At 43.2% G+C, this 17,626-nt stretch overlaps 1 protein-coding gene across 2 annotated transcripts in view; it reads right to left on the reverse strand.

Moving 5' to 3' along the window:
- The window catches only part of LOC126259699 (L-serine dehydratase/L-threonine deaminase-like), a 124,170-nt gene that overhangs the window by 7,182 nt on the left and 99,362 nt on the right, over positions 1 to 17,626 (reverse strand). For both annotated transcript variants that reach the window (XM_049956669.1, XM_049956670.1), the window contains exons 6-7: positions 12,892 to 12,994; positions 12,685 to 12,809 (exon numbers count right to left, since the gene is read on the reverse strand). In XM_049956669.1, the coding sequence (XP_049812626.1) occupies positions 12,685 to 12,809; positions 12,892 to 12,994 (228 nt within the window). The remainder of the gene's footprint in view (positions 1 to 12,684; positions 12,810 to 12,891; positions 12,995 to 17,626) is intronic.

Consider the following 17,626-nt stretch of genomic DNA (forward strand, 5'->3'; position numbering starts at 1 on the left):
CCTGTCTTGCTCTCTGGCAACTGCTGAAACAAACCTATTTGTAACAGGTCATGGGAAAATATTGCAAATCGTTGTTTCAAAAGCATTACTTTAAAAGGAAATTTCCTTTTACGCAAAATGAACTATGTGCGAGAATGTACCATGAATTTCTTAAATCGCAGAGCATTTGACACTCATTTAAAAATCAACTCCTTGAAGATGACCATTTAGAAGAATTTGGAGCCCAGCAAATCAGACATTTATGTCATTATTAAAAATTTTACTGGCACATTAGTGTAATGTATCTTAAAACGTAACACACGCAAAAAGATCAACATCAGATGTAAAAGCTTGGTTTCTCTTGCAGATTATTAATCTTAGTGACCAATATTATATGTGAAAGCTTTGTTTTTATTTATTTATTTTTAACTTTACCTATTTGTGTGTTTGCGCTATTTAACAGTGATATTGCAATTAGCTGACTACATCACATGTCCTATGCTCTGAATATCTGCCATCATCAGCTGATGAGTTCACGTGACATGAGCTACGACTGGCTTACAAAAGCACATCACAATCAAGATTTCAATGCCTCAAAAAGTAACATGTGGTGTTTGGTGGAATTCGAATTTATACTTTCATAATACAAAAATATACAGCATACATGTTGCTGCACATCAAAGATCTTTCCAAAAAAATGTCCCCCCCCCCCCCCTCATCCCCCTGAGTTGTTTATCCCCGAGTTTTGTTTTATAAAGTGCCAGGAAATTCCACGCCTGTATATAAAACCACAACTAATCAAAGAATTGATAGGTTTTACAATTCCTAGAAAAAGTATACTGTCACTTAACACGGAAAAAGTGTATTTTCACCCAGGGCAAAGTATTTTTAACTGGGAAATCTGGGAATTTTTTTCCCTTGTTTGTGTATGCACCCTGTTAGCACCTGCATAATTTCCTCAATAAGCTTTTAGCATCAGTTGTGGAGAGAACAGTGTTTTGCATAGTAGGGTGCATTTCGTCAGAGCTAAGTGAAATCAAATGTGGGCAAACTGTTAGTGCACATATGGTGGGTGCTTCCATGACCAAAGGAGTCAAACAGGTTTGATGTTCCAAATGGTATTGAAGATTTATACTGCATGCATTGAAAGTGGAAAAATATCTACTAAGTCACAACACAGACGAAGAAAGAGCATGTTGAGTGACCATGATGTAAGCAACAGAAGAGGACTGTGGTGAAAAATCAGAGAACAGCTGCAGAAATCACTACAGAAATGAATGTCACTCTCATGAACCTTGTCCACACTAAAACAACACAAAGGGAACACCTTAAGCAAATAGCTGCAGGGTGAGCTGGAATTCAAAACTACTAATCAGTGATGCAAATGCCCATAACAGGAAAATGTGGTGCAGAAGCCATTAAACATAGAGTACGGAGCACTGGAACCTCTGGATGAGTTTACATTCAAAGAGTGAAACTTAGCAGGGGTTGGTGTTGATTTGGACAGCCATATTGTGGTATTACACGAGCCACAATGTTACTCTGCGAGGTCGCAGTATTGCCAACGATTATGTAACCATTTTGGCTGGTCAGGTCCATCCCATAGTGCAATGATTAATTGTCGTGCTGTGTTCCAAGATAAAGGCCTCTGTTGACAGAGCAGCACTGGTTTTGCGAGTATAAGGGTGAACTGTGGTATTTCCCCAGGCCACCAATCGTTTCTCAATAACATTGAGTCTTTGTGGCCTACTTTAGAGAGTAGGGTGCATGAGCACTATCTTCCTCTGTCGTCATTACCTGAACTTGCCACTAATTTTTTTCAGAAAGAATAGTGTGCGATTCCACTGAAACCCACGTTGGACCATTCCAAGGCAACTTGATGATGTTCATAATGCTGACGGATTTTCCACACCATGTTAGGCAGAGTACTGTGTTGTCCTTTTAGTATTTCCATATTTTTGTCCAACTCCCATAAATACTAGCATGGAAAGTGTAGTGCTTAGACGCATTTGCTCTAACTAGTACTGTTAAAACACTCAACTCAACGACAAAGAGTTAAGTTATCAGGTGCAACATATTAAAGAACTTGATATGGCGGTCAGTTGTAAAAATATATACTGGATAATAATTCACACCATAAAACTTGCTTCCAGCATTTGAAATATGAAGTATTTGCTGACACACACATAAAAGTAGAAGTGATATTTCCTAGCTTTTGGAACTGAAAATTCCTTCTTCTGGAACAAGGGAGGGGTAAGTTGTGCAATGTTAAAAATGAAAGGCAGGTATTTGGGCCATAGGATGAGAAATAATGACTGGGTGCATTTGAAGTACTCTCAGGCTGTAGATATTGCTACATAGCTAGTTAAGATGAAAAGGAATTGACATCCCTAAAAAGGAATCACAGAAGTTGGACAGAATCATAATTGCAAAGAAACCTTGAGGTAATAAGAGAAATACTTTAACTGATCAATGAAAGGTAGGAGCACAGAAATGTCCAAGAATAGGAATATAGAAAAATTTCATTGAGAAATGACATAAATACGAAGTGCAGGGAAGCTGAGGCGAAATGGCCACAGTACAAACATGAAGAAATAGTTGTCAAAAATATTGGTTTAGCATGCAGAAAAGGCGAAACAACCTTCGGTGAAATCAAAAGTAAAGGTGGCAACATTAAGAGTGCAACAGAAATTCTACTGTTAAATGCAGAGGAGAGAGAGCAGAAAGGTGAAAGAGTACATTAAGGTGGCCTCTGAAAGGTGGAGGACTTGGCTGATGATGTGACAGGGGGAAATGGAGTTGATCTGGAAGGGATAGGGGATTCAGTATTAGTCAGAATTTAAAAGAGCTTTGGAAGACTTGGCATTAAATGAAGCAGAATGCACAGATAACAGTCCGTTGGAATTCCTAAAATCTTGTGGAAGTTGCAACCAAATGACTAATAAAGTTTGTTTATAAAATCTATGAATCTACAGATGTATCATCAAACTTTCAGAAAAGTATCATCCACACAATCCCAAACATAGAAAGGACAGATATGTGGGGGAACTATCACACTATTAGCTTAACAGCTCATGCGCCAAAGTTTCCAACAATAATAACATAGAGAAGAACAGAAAATAAATGGTGCATCCTTATGTTGTTGTTGTTGTTGTTGTTGGACACTGGTACGATGGAGGCAGTTATGAGTTTGCACTTGAAAAGTAAAATTATGAAATGTTCAGAAGATAAGTCTACCAAGAAAAAGCATTCTACAATGTGAAATGTTGCAAGATGTTTGAAATTCTAAGGAAAACAGGTGTAAGCTATATGGACAGGGGGGATATACAAGAAGCAAGAGGGGAAAAATAACAATGGAAGACCAAGAATTAAGTGCTCGGATTACAAGCATGTAGGACAGTGATGCAGTATGGGTGTATGTATGTTGATAACGTTGATGTAGAGATGGAGCACAGAGTTTTGGCAAAATAAGTTACTAATAGCAACATCAGTGGTGGTTGGTCTTCTGTACAGGGTGATCAAAATGTTTCCATTAGAGGGCTGCACAGTCCAGTCCAGAATAAGTATGCCAATGAGGCAAAATAGATGTGATAATTGAAGCAATCATCCCACCAATGCACTATGTTGAAGATACCATTTGATAAGACACCATGTCCTGCTGTTTGAAGTCGTCCTTAACTGCCTGCTGCACATCCTTGTCTGACTGGAACTGTCAACCATTTGAGGCCCTTTTTTTAAGGGACTGAAGGAGTGACAATCACATGGGGGACAGATCAGGACTACAGCGTGGGTGCTAAAGAAGTGTCTCCCATTTTGTCTGGCATAACTTCTATCTTACAACAAATACAATATGTGGACACACATTATCATGAAGCAGCACAGAACTTGTTTCTGAAAAGCATGCTGCCACATGCAAATTATTCGTTCTCTGATGGGCGTCCGTCAGTGTTTGTCCCATAATAGCCAAGGAAAGAATAACAGCATGTTGGTCCTGTTTGGATGCATTTGGTAATAATGTCACCATAGTTCATGCCCCCAGGGGGCTTGCTGCTCATTGGCTGGTTCGTGCTTGGCGGGTGCTGATAACTGCTCAGTTGAGTGCCCCACAAACCAATAATAATAATAATAATAACAATCATCATCATGCTTGGCTACCACAGGGCCCCAGCCTTTGCAGCATCTTTTCCCTTTCGTGCTGCATGTCTATCCTCTTGCTATTCTTTTTCCCCTCCCTTGAAGAACATGTTTGGGATGTTGTTGAAAATGCGTTCTGCATATTCACTCGCCCATATCAGACCAGTCTCTCCACTGTCTTTTGTTTGTTCTTTCCTTTTTACATTCCTTTCTCCTATCCTTCAGCATTTGAGATTCCTCTTTCTTCTTCCTCCCTGTGCGCTCCTGAAGGCTAGCGCACATGTAACAGCTGACTGTGTAATGTGTAATTGCCAGCCCTGGGTTGACAGTATGGTTCACATGTACACCCTGGTAAAGGCCACTCCCGGGGAAGGGGTGACTGCCTAAGCTGCTACCTTCCAAAATTGACACTTGGTCCCTCTGTCAGGTGTTCAGGAGGTGTGACCTGAGGTGTGAAGAATCACCTAAGGCAGAATCACCCCCTTCTGAGGGGGTCCTCCAGTTGGAAGGAGCAGGCCATTGGAGACACTGGCATTCGTGGAGGATTTTCTCACAGTAAGCCAATCATCTTTTTCACTGTCAATGTCTACCAAACTTAAACAGAATGAGGCTAACGATTTAGAGACCCTCCAGCTACACCATGGTTCCTCAAGGTTTCACATACTGAAGACTGTCAGTCCTTTGCCGTGGTAAATCCATTTATTATTCAGAAATCCTGCGAAACCCTGCTCTTGTTTACAAAATGGCACTTGGAGACTACTTCTGGTTCTCAACCACAACAACTGTTTTTCAGCTTCACTTGTCGATGGCTATCCTGTTTGTGTGCAGAAGCCCATCAAACGATGAATTCTTCCTGTGGTGTTATTTACACTAGACTGCTCGATGGTCTGACTGAAGCAGATAACCAAATGTACCTCTCTGATCAGGGTGGCACTGCAGTCCATTGGGTGATGAAAAAAGTATATGCATCCTTAGTGCCCACACGCACTCTTTTGCTCACTTTTGATAGAGTGGTGCTTCTGTCAAAGAGCAAAGTAGGCTAGGAAGTTACCACAGTACGACCTTACAACCACACTTGAGTCCTGTCAACACCTGGCCAAATGTGTAGCCGGTGGTAGGGATGCTCCGCCTCCTCCTCCCCGCTGTATCAACTGCAATGGCAATCATGCTTCCTCCCCCCCCCCCCCCCCCCAAGATTGTTCCATGTATCTCAATGAGTGCACTGTCCAGGAGATCTGAGTGAAGGAAAAAATGCCTTACCTGATTGCTCGCAAGTTGTTGGTTAGTTGGAAGTGCTTTCTACCATCTGGCACCTACAGTACTGTTCTTGCTACTTCTCACTCCATGGACCCATGGCCATGCAGACATGCAACCTCAAATTCGGCACCACGGTTGTGAAATTGCCCAGCATCATGGTAGCGTCTCTGTCTCCTCCTCCAGCTGTGCTCCAGGCCACCACAGCAGGCAAAGTTACCTACTATATAACCGTCAGGCTGGAACGGGCAGAAGGAATACTCTGCGAAGACTTCCTAAGTCCCTCCAGCCAACAAACATCTGAGTCTTCCTCTGCCAAATGGAAAGTCTCAAAGAAGTCCGACAAAGGGAATGGCTTTTTCCCTTTGCTGACTTGGAGATCCCTCTTCAACGGTGTCGCCACGTTATACCCCCCCACACGGCCGACCTCTGTGTAGCCAGTGCACACTTTCTGCCCTGGACTCTGCAGACCGACAGAAGGAGAATGCTGATGCTTCTGTGGACCTCATGGAGCAGAATCCTCATACCTCTGTGCCCTATAGCAGCGAGTCTTCGAAGGCTGGCACCCGGCAGCCACTGAGGTGACACCCGTTTTTTTCCCCTCATCATGACTCTCCTCCAATGGAACATTTGCAGCCTTTGATCCAACAAAGAGGACTTATGGCTGCTCTTAGAATCCAGGTGTCTGCTTGTACTCTGCCTCCAGGAAACAAACTTGCCCGCTTACGACTGCTCTGACCTGTTGCATTTCTTCTGGTCTGCTTTGACCCCCCCCCCCCCCTCCCCCCCCAAGGACGGCATTCCATGGCATGGGGGAGTCATTCTGCTCATCTGGGATTGATGTTAATAGTCAACCCATCTCCCTGACTGCCCGCCTCCAAGCTGCTGCAGTCTGCATTTTCCTTCTTCGCTTGTACTTTTCCTGTTGTGCTGTTTTGCATCCTTCCATCATTCGGTGTCACCAGGTCGGACTTCTTCTAGCTTATTACTGGGCTACTCCCTTTCTGCTGTTTGGTGACTTTAATGCACACCGTCTCCTTTGGGGCTCCGCCAGAACTTGTCAGAGAGGTGCCCTCTTAGCTGACCTTCTCAATCACCTTAACCTCATCTGCCTTAACATGGGAGCATCCACATTGCTTTCAGACTTCACTCACGCCTATTTCCATTTGGATCTCTCCTTCTTCACTGCCCAGATTGCCCATCATCTCGAGTGATCATTTCCTTATGCCGTCTCACTGCTGAGTCAAAACCCACCTACATACACCCTCAAATGGCAGCTTTCTAAGACCAAGTGGAGGATTTACTCCTCCCTGGCAACCTTCAACAATCAACATTCCCCAGTTGCGAAGACCGGGTAGAATATCTTACAAACATTATCCTTGCTGCCACAGAACATTGCTGCCATGTCCCGGTCCCTTGGTGGACTGAGACATGCTGCGACACCATTCGTGCGCGGAGACATGCTCTTTGAATTTTTAACCATCATCCTATGATGGCAAACTACATTCATTACAAACAGATGCATGCAGAGTGCCATTGCATTCTTTGGGATAGCAGAAACGCTAACTGGAATTTCTTTCCTAGTTATTTTAACATTTCCACTCCCTCTTCCATTGTGTGGGCCAACCTCTGACCTGACGATGTTGTAGTGGACCATACTGATACCTCCACCACCTTTGGCCTCTATTTTGACCTCGATCCCCTGTCACTTTGTCTTCCTCCATTGGAAACGAGTGGAGGAGGCTCGGGCGATACCCTTCTCTTCTCAGATTTGTGAGTGCTAAAATACCTCCTTTACTATGAGGGAGCTAGATGATGTTCACATTTTAATGTTGCAGAACCTTTCTCTTGCAGGCAAGCACTTTCTCCTACATACATACTACTACATCTGGGCAGAGGGCATGTTTCCCTGATGCCAGTGTGAAGCCACTGTCATACCCATACCCATGCCCAAGCCCAGCAAGGCAAGGACAAACACACCTTCCCTCTAGTTACCACCCCATTTCTCTCACCAAGCTGCGTTTTCAAGGTGATGGAATGTATGATTCATGCCTGGCTGGTATGGTGGCTCAATTCAAGCGCACTGTTCTGTGGTTGACCGCCTCGTTGTCACCTTGTCAACCCGTGAATGATTTTCTGTGGAAATCCCAGACTATGGCCATGTTCTTCTATTGGGGAAAGCATTCGACACCTTCTGGAGGACTGGAATCCTCTGTACTCTCTACACATGGTGCTTCCGAGGTTGCATGCCCCATTTCCTTTACGAATTATTAAAAGACCGAGCTTTCAAGATATGTTTGGGTTCAGCTGTGTTGGACATCTTTATCCAGGAAAACGGTGTGGGTCAGGGTTCTATCCTGTGTATCATCCTCTTTGCTATTGCCATTAACACCATAATGGCCTGTCTCCTGCTGGGGATCTCCGGCCCACTTTTTGATGATGATTTTTCCACCTATTGCAGTTCTCCACAGACCTGTCTCATTAAGCGGCATCTTCAGCGAAGTCTCAATCATCTTTACTTATGGAGCATCGGCAATGGCTTTCACTTTTCCAGTGACAACACTGTTTGTATGAATTTCTGGCAGCACAACTGGTTTCTTCCACCATCTTCACATCTTGGGCCTGTCTCTCTTCCATTCATTGAAACTACTAAATGTCTGGGGCTCATGCTCGACAGGAAACTTTCTCGGTCCTCCCACATGTCTTATTTGGTTGCCTGATGTACGCGGTCTCTCAATGTCCTGTGCGTCCTGCTTGAGGAGTCCTAGGGAGTGGATCAGACCACCCTCCTGTTGTCTCAGTCCCTCGTCTGTTCAAAACAAGACTACGGGTGTCTCGTTTACTCATTTGCACATCTGACTTGCTTATGCCGTCTCAATTCTGTCTACCATCATGGCATCCATCTGACCACTGGTGCCTTTTACACTAGCCCAGCTGAGAGTCTGTATGCCAAAGTTGACATACCACTGCAGTCATATTGCCATGACTTTCTGCTCAGCAGATACACTTACCAGTTGTTTATTTATCTGACATGCCTGGCTACCCATCCTACGCCTTCTTCTTCTTCTTCTTCTTCTTCTTCTTCTTCTTCGATGACCGATGACACCCTTGACCGCCAGTGCAAGACGCATCCCTCTTCTCTCTTACCTCCTGGAGTTCGCTTTTGGCTCTTGCTCTGGCAGCTTAACTTCACGCTGCCTGCCACTTTCCCCAGTGGGTGTGAATCCTTCACTACCTTTGATTCATGTAGTGGCCTGCGTTCACCTTGGCCTCCATTCGCTTCCTAAAGACACTACTCTAACTTCGCGACAGTGCCTTTGTATACTCTGATGGCTTTTGGACTGACCGTGGTTCGGGTGTGCCTTCATCATTAGCACTGACATTTTTCAGTATTCGGCTTCCAGACTGCTGCTCATCATTTGCAGCAGAGCTCTTCGCCCTGCATCAGGCCACGCAGAACATCGGGCGCACAGCCTTCCCAATTATGTCATCTGTTCAGACACTCTATGCCCTTCAGAGCCTCAGTGTGGTGTACCACTGCCCTTCCTTTGTGCAACGTGTCCTGAAGAACTTCACTTGCTCACTCTTGATGGAGCCACTGTGATGTTTATGTGGGTTCCTGGTCATGTCGGTCTAATGGGAAACGAGGCTGCTGGTGTTGCTGTCAAGGCTGCAGTCTTTGTACCTCGGCCCGCTGGTTCTTTCATTCCCTCCGATTATGTCTGTGTTGCTGTCTGTCAGCAGGTGGTGTCAATTTGGCATCACCACTGGTCCTCCCTACATGGGAGTACGCTCCGGGCAATTAAGCCTCGCCCATCGGCTTGGACGACCTCTCGGCCCTCTCACCACAAGGAGATCAATTTAGCTAGGTTGTGTATTGGGCACTGTCTTTTTAGCCATCACCATCTGATAAGTGGTACTCCCCCTCCACTAAGTGCTCACTACCCTCAACTTCTGATGGTTCGCCATTTCCTGACAGAATGCACTTACCTTCTGATTTATGTTTGCCATCTGGGTTATCAGTTGTTTTAGTGAACTATGCACGGGCTGTTGATCACGTTTTACTTTTTATCCATCGTAGCAATATGACAAAGGACATTTAACCTTTAGTTAGGACCTCCATTTTTCTATGGCGTATTTTATGGATCCTTCTCTAAGTCCCTGTGTTTAGCTGTCTTTCCTCCCACCAGTTGGGCTTCACATGCAGTCTTTTTCAACTCCTTTTTTTCCCTAGTGTTCTAAGGTTTTGACATGGGTGTGTATGACTGATTGTTTTTGTGCCCTAAAGGAAAACAAAACAAACCATAGTTCACATTTCTGCATTTACCACATACACGAATGCCACATTGATACCTTGCCTACATGTTGGTGCTTCTAAACCCGCAGAGACATTATGCCATGTTGCATATACACAGCAGCAACACCCTCAAATGCAAACTTTTTGATTGCTCCTTATATCGGAAAGGTGTACTTATTATTGTGATCGCTTAAAGTCAAATTAAGGAAGTTCATCCCATCTGTTGTCTTTTGTAAACCATCTAATCTTTTGGTGTATTTTGCTCATGTCATTAGTTAGATTATCAATTTCAGTACTGGGGACATTAAGTAGTATTAGTATGTAATCTACATATTTTTGTAATAAATTATTTTATCTATATATTGGGAATATGTACCGATAAACTATTGCTCAAGGATGTGTATGACGATGATAGCAGGCAGTGTTGCTACCCAGCTAGATCAGCATTTTGGATATAAATCTTGCAAATTTATACAAGAGATGCTGAATCACACACGCACAACAAAAAGACTGTCAGAAAGTTAGTGTTCGGTCAAAAAAGCCTTCACTGAAAATACATGCACGTTCAGTCTCTGGCTGTTGAAGCCTGATTGCGAGCAACAGCCCACAATGGGAGAGGCAGGGGGATGGTAAATTGGTTGCTTGTGGGAGTGTATGGGGATGAGGTGGAGGAGGGTATGGAGGGTTGGTGCAGTAGGGAGGTTAGACAGAGGATGGGGTGGAGTGGGGGTAGTAGAAGAGGAGTAAGTAAACAGAGTGAAGGTGCTAGAATGTGAACAGGGAATGAGCTAGATGGGTAAGGAAAATGACTAATGAAGGGTTACGGTAAGGTAGGATATATTGCAGGGAGAGTTCCCAGCTGCACAATTCAGAAAAGCTGGTGTTGGTGGGACCGAGCGAGGTGGCGCAGTGGTTAGCACCCTGGACTCGCATTTGGGAGGACGACGGTTCAATCCCGTCTCCAGCCATCCTGATTTAGGTTTTCCGTGATTTCCCTAAATCATTTCAGGCAAATGCCGGGATGGTTCCTTTGAAAGGGCACGGCCGATTTCATTCCCCAACCCGAGCTTGCGCTCCGTCTCTAATGACCTCGTTGTCGACGGGACGTTAAACAACACTAACCTAACCCAACCTGGTGTTGGTGGGAAGGATCCAGATGGCACAGGCTGTGAAGCAGTCATCGAAATGAAGAAAATCGTGTTGGGCGGCATGCTCAACAATGAGGTGGTTGAGATGTTTCTTGGCCACAGTTTATCTGTGGCCATTCATGTGGACAGACAGGCTTCCTCCTTTTCTTTTACCCCCACCCCCAACCCTACCTTGCTATCACCCCCCTCCTCGAACCAGCCTCCTCCTTACCCCAAACTGCCATTGTGTAACAACAATATTATGAGAAGGAAATTGAGAGTCTTTCGTTGTTCCTATATGCAACTCAGCATCTCTGCTATATGGTGAGTACACTACGTAATCAGAAGTATCCAGACACCTGTCTGAAAATGACTTACAAGCTCCTAGCGTCCTTCGCCAATAATGCTGGAATTCAGTATGATGTAGACTTGATGAGAGCTTCCACTCTCGCAGGCATATGTTCGATCAGGTGCTGGAAGGTTTCTTGGGGAATGGGAGCTCATTCTTCATGGAGTGCTGCACTGAGGAGAGGTATTGATGCCGGTCGGTGAGGCCTGGCATGAAGTTGACAATACAAAATGTCCCAATGGTGTTCTATAGGATTCGGGTCAGGACTCTGTGCATGCCAGTCCATTGCAGGGATGTTATTGTCGTGTAACCACTCTGCCATAGGCCGTGCATTATGAACACGTGCTCGATCATGTTGAAAGATGCAATCGCTGTCCCTGAATTGTTCTTCAACAGTGGGAAGCAAGAAAGTGCCTGAAACATCAATGTAGGCCTGTGCTGTGATAGAGCCATGCAAAACAACAAAGGGTGCTAGCTCCTTCCATGAAAAACACGACCACACCATAACACCATCGCCTCCTAATTTTACTGTTGGCACTACACACGCTGGCAGATGACTGTCACTGGCCATTCGCCATACCCACACCATGCCATCAGATCACCACCGTGATCAGATCACCACCGTGATCAGATCACCACCGTGATCAGATCACCACCGTGATCAGATCACCACCGTGATCAGATCACCACCGTGATCAGATCACCACCGTGATCAGATCACCACCGTGATCAGATCACCACCGTGATCAGATCACCACCGTGATCAGATCACCACCGTGATCAGATCACCACCGTGATTCATTACGACTCTTTCCCACAGCTCAATCATCCAATGCTTATGCTTTTTACACCAAGTGAGGCATCATTTGGCATTTACTGGCATGATGTGTGGTTTATGAGCAGCCGCTCGACCCTGAAATCCATGTTTTCTCACCTCCTGCCTGTCATAGTAGTTTGGAATTCCCGTGTGACAGTCTGGATAGATGTCTGCCTATTACACATCTCTGCCAGTCAACAGATGAGGTCAGCCTTTTTGCTTTTGTGCTGAACGTGTCCCTTCACGTTTCCACTTCACTATCACATTGGAAACAGTGGATCTATGGATGTTAAGGAGTGTGGAAATCTCGCGTACAGACGTATGACACAAGTGACACCCAATCACCTGACCATGTTCGACGTCCATGAGTTCTACGGGGCACCCCATTCTGTGCTCTCTCATGATGACTAATGACCACTGAGGTTGCTGATAGGAGTACCAGGCATTAGGTGGCAGCACAATGCACCTAATACGAAAAAAGTATGTTTTTGTGGGTGTCTGGATACTTTTGATCACATAGTGTAGCAACTTCCTTCTCATATATATCTCCTTCCCCTCCTGTGCACCATGCTTTTACAAACATAAATTATCTCAATTTAGCTCTCTTTACCAAATAACATTTCCCGGAGATCATGTATACAGTATATTCAAAATTTGTTTAGCGACTGAAAAATTATTTTACTGCTATTCCTGTTTAAAGATTCCAGATGTTCTGGTGAAAATATACCTGCAAACTTCAGACAGCTCTGAACTGCTGCTTTGTCGTCTACAACTTCAGACATTACTTTAAAGTGGGGCACACGTTCCATTAGTCCCTCAGTAACTGTTCTTGCTCCCAGGGATGTAGCTATACTGTAACATCAAAAATCCACATTCAGTTATTAAAACTGGCAAGATATGTAAACAAAACTACTGCAACATTTTTGACACTAACCTGGTTATTTTTTCCATTGCAACAATTTGTGAAGCTTTCATAGATAGATTGAAGCAATGGGCACCATGTGTTTCCATTGCAAGGACAGGGACATCTTGCCAGCCTAAAGAACACACGAAACGGGTTTAGATTATTTATTGGAGAACAAAACTCCAGATGCACCCAAGTTTTTTAAAGCCTATATTGTCACTTTTATAGTTGTATATTATTGTGCTGTAACAGAAATTTTTGTTAGATCACAAATGTTCCAGTCTAACAAAGATAACAAGCAAGAAACATGAAAAAAGAAACACACACACACACACACACACACACACACACACACACACTGATAAACCTCAGTAGGTAAATATAAAGAATTAGATAGATTTACAACTCAGAAGATCTTGTAATCCCTTCTGAAAAGTTCTAGTATAACTATGTAATGTTTACATTGATGTGCTATTGAAATGCCTGTGTTGTTCAGAAGTACAATGCAATGTTCCTTCAGGCATGCATACGTGTCCTCAGGAAAATTGTACTTCTGAATAATACAGGCCTGCAATGTCATATTTAGCCACTGGCAATAGGCAAGCAATTTTCAATTCAAATGTGTCCCCTGTACAGGAATACTCATCATAAGAGTGCACGTTGTAGACTCATTGTTGACAACATATGGAAGGTTGAGTCTGGCCATGTGTCATGCTTGGATAGCCTAATGGTAAGATGACTACTCACGATAGGCAGGAAATCAGAGTCTGATTAGTAGTTTGGCACAAATTTTCATCGTCTGCAAATACACTTCATTTACTGAACATCGATGTTAACAGGGTGGTCCATTGATCGTGACCAGACCAAATATCTCGCGAAATAAGCGACAAACAAAAAAACTACAAAGAATGAAACTTGTCTAGCTTGAAGGGGGAAACCAGATGGCGCTATGGTTGGCCCGCTAGATGGCACTGCCATAGGTCAAATGGATATCACCTGCGTTTTTTGAAATAGGAACCCCCATTTTTTATTACATATTCGTGTAGTACGTAAAGAAATATAAATGTTTTAGTTGGACCCCTTTTTTCGCTTTGTAATAGATGGTGCTGTAATAGTCATAAACACATGGCTCACAATTTTAGACAAACAGTTAGTAACAGGTAGGTTTTTTAAAATAAAATACAGAACGTAGGTATGTTTGAACATTTTATTTTGGTTGTTCCAATGTGATATACGTACCTTTGTAAACTTATCATTTCTGAGAACGCATGCTGTTACAGTGTGATTACCTGTAAATACCACATTAATGCAATAAATGCTCAAAATGATGTCCGTCAACCTCAATGCATTTGGCAATATGTGTAAAGACATTCCTCTCAACAGTGAGTAGTTCGCTTTCCGTAATGTTTGCAAATGCGCTACCATAGCAAATATCCTTCGACTTTCCCCACAGAAAGAAATCTGGAGACGTCAGATCCAGTGAATGTGCGGGCCATGGCATGGTGCTTCAATGACCAATCCACCTGTCATGAAATATGCTATTCAATACCGCTTCAACCACACGCAAGCAATGTGCCGGACATCCATCATGTTGGAAGTACATCACCATTCTTTCATGAAGTGAAACATCTTGTAGTAACATCGGTAGAACATTACGTAGGAAATCAGCATACATTGCACCATTTAGATTGCTACTGATAAAATGGGGGCCAATTACACTGTTCTACAAAAAAAAACTTTTTTTCTATTTCTGATAAAAAATATTGTGATCCTAGTTGTATTTTGAGTGCTGAATTGAAAACTGTTTTTGGTTTTTTTCTGTCAGGGATAGTTTATGAGTAATCGCAATTTTATTTCTCTTTTCAGTTTCTGATATACTGCAGCAAACATGAGGTGAAATTCGACAAACAAATGCACGTCTTTATGATGTTATAAGCTCATAACATTAATAGAGGGTGGGATCTAACATATAACACAGTAACCTTTGTGTATACACTTTGAAGCATTTATTTGACATGAGAAATTACAGAAAATTGACAAACAATGAGCCACTGCCTTGTAATGCACATCACTTTTTTCTCTTGTATTGTGGATCTTTCTTCTCTGGAATGATATTCCAGCAATAATCTGCTAACATAGAAGGTACCCACTTCCCTCCATAGCGCCTTTCTATGGTAGAAATGTCTTTATGGAATCTTTCCCCACGTTCATCCGATACGTCACTACAACTCTCTGTGAAGTAGTCCAGATGAGGGTCCATCATATGTACCTTCAAAGACATATTGCACCCCATATCCTGATATGCTTTGATCATATCTTTCACCATTGATTTGTAGTTAGTAGCTCTTCTTCATCCGAGGAAGTTTTCCGACACCATCTTGAAACAGTCCCATGCGGTTTTTTCTTTATCAGTTAAACATGCTTCAAAATTTGCATCTTTCTGCAGCTCCCTGATTTGTGGGCCCACAAATACACCTTCCTTTATTTTTGTAGCTGAAAGATGGGGGAATTTGGTAGCTAGATATGCAAACCCACAGCCTGTTGGATCCATGGCCTTCACGAATTGTTTCATCACGCCAAGTTTGATGTGAAGCGGTGGAAGTAGTATATATTCAGGAGCTACCAGACTTTCACGTTGTACATTCTTTCCACCAACTTTCCATCTTCGCCTAGGCAATTTCTTTTTCACGTGGTGAGAATTTCTATCTCGACTGTCCCACTCGCAAAGAAAACAGGCATACTTTGTGTAGCCTTGTTGCATTCCCAGTACCATAGCAATTACCTTGAAATCTGCAGATATCTTCCATTTGTGTTCATTGTATTTTAATGAATTTAGCATCCTTTGTACGAATTCGTAATTCTCTTTTGTCAAACTAGTGTAAGCTACTGGAACAGAGGGTATTTTATTTCCGTTATGGAGCAAAACACCCCTCAGACTTGTTTTCGATGCATCTATGAAAAGTCTCCACTCCTGTGAAATATAAGTGAAGTTCAGCACTTCCATCACGCCAGCAACGTCATTTCAAAATGTCAGTGCTTCGTCAGTTGAAAAATAAGAAATAAAGGCATGTTTTCTGTGCATGAACACACAGATTTTAGTACTTTGGTGCAGTAGATTATACTCTTGTAATCTTGAACCAAGCAGCTGCGTCTTTTGTTTACTTAGTCCTAAATCATTTAAATATGCCTGTGTTAACAAATGTGGCGATGACTCACTTGTGCAGTGATATAAAGAATCATCATCTGTGATTTCTTCAGTACTTTCACTGTCACTCGGAATTTGACCTCGAGCTCTTGAAGGTACTGGAAGGTTGTCGGAATGCTGCACTGGCATTCTCGCTGCAGGCAGATCTGGGTAAACAATGTGCCTCTTCGACTTTTTGTTTGTAAAACCCTGAATTTCTGTTAGACAGAAATAACAATCAGTAACATGGTCCGCCGGCCGAAGTGGCCGTGCGGTTAAAGGCGCTGCAGTCTGGAACCGCAAGATCGCTACGGTCGCAGGTTCGAATCCTGCCTCGGGCATGGATGTTTGTAATGTCCTTAGGTTAGTTAGGTTTAACTAGTTCTAAGTTCTAGGGGACTAATGACCTCAGCAGTTGAGTCCCATAGTGCTCAGAGCCATTTGAACCAAGTAACATGGTCCTTAGGCTCCCTCCACACCATGGGAACAGCAAACAACACCACATTCTCTTTACCTTTCCACCACTGAATTAGTTTGCAGTAACATGTAGCACAACAGAAATGTGGTGCCCATTCTTTATCTTGGTCTCCTACCTCTTCTCCAAAGTAATGTTTGTATACTTTCTTTATGACTGAAGAAATTTTCTTCCTATTTCTGGCAAAAGTGAACTTCCCACAGATGTAGCAGAAATTGTCCGGCTTATATTGACATCCACGATGACGTGGCATTTCTGCAAATTTAAAAATACCACTTTGATAATGCACCTGTATTAAATTAATAGTGGGGAACTAGAGGAACGCTGATGTGTAAAAACAAGCAGTCGTTTTACCTTCAGCACCAGGCTCAATCAGTTTACACACAGGAACTAAAAAATTCAACCGTGCTCGGAAATATGACAGACAGTTACTTGTCAGCCAAAACACCCACTCGTTAAGACTGACACAAATTGCGGCTAACACCACTGTTGTAAACTCGATGCACCTGCCCCTAGGAGGCGTGAAGCTTTGCTGTCGAGGCAACGACCGGCTGTCGCCGTTCGAGTTAATGAGATGTTTCAGGTGGTCTTAATGACATAGGTGTGGCGGGGCGTAACCTAATGATGTCTGATTCTTCCCACCTGCTGTTGCACAAGAAATTATCACGTTCTATCACTACTGTATGCGGCAAAATACCCGTATTTCTCTATAACGTCTCTGTGTTTGCCATGAATTGTGAATATACGTATATATACATATTACATAAAAAGTATCCCTGACAACGATATTTTGTTTACATATTTGAATTTCCCACGGTAAAATGGTCTAGAAGCACATACTTTAATATCAGAAATAGAACCCATGTCGAACAGTGTTATCCTTCCTCCCATAATGCTGCACCATACATTAACCCGCCAAGGTCACTGATGTCCCACTTGTCGCAGCCATTGTGGATTTTCCATTGCCCAATAGTGCATATTATGCCAGTTTACATTACCGCTGTTGGTTAATGACGCTTCATCGCTAAATATAACATGTGCAAAAAATCTGTCATCGTCCCGTAATTTCTCTTGTGCCCAGTGGCAGAACTGTACACGATGTTCAA

Source organism: Schistocerca nitens, chromosome 5 (assembly GCF_023898315.1).
Source record: "Schistocerca nitens isolate TAMUIC-IGC-003100 chromosome 5, iqSchNite1.1, whole genome shotgun sequence".
Lineage (NCBI taxonomy): Eukaryota > Metazoa > Arthropoda > Insecta > Orthoptera > Acrididae > Schistocerca > Schistocerca nitens.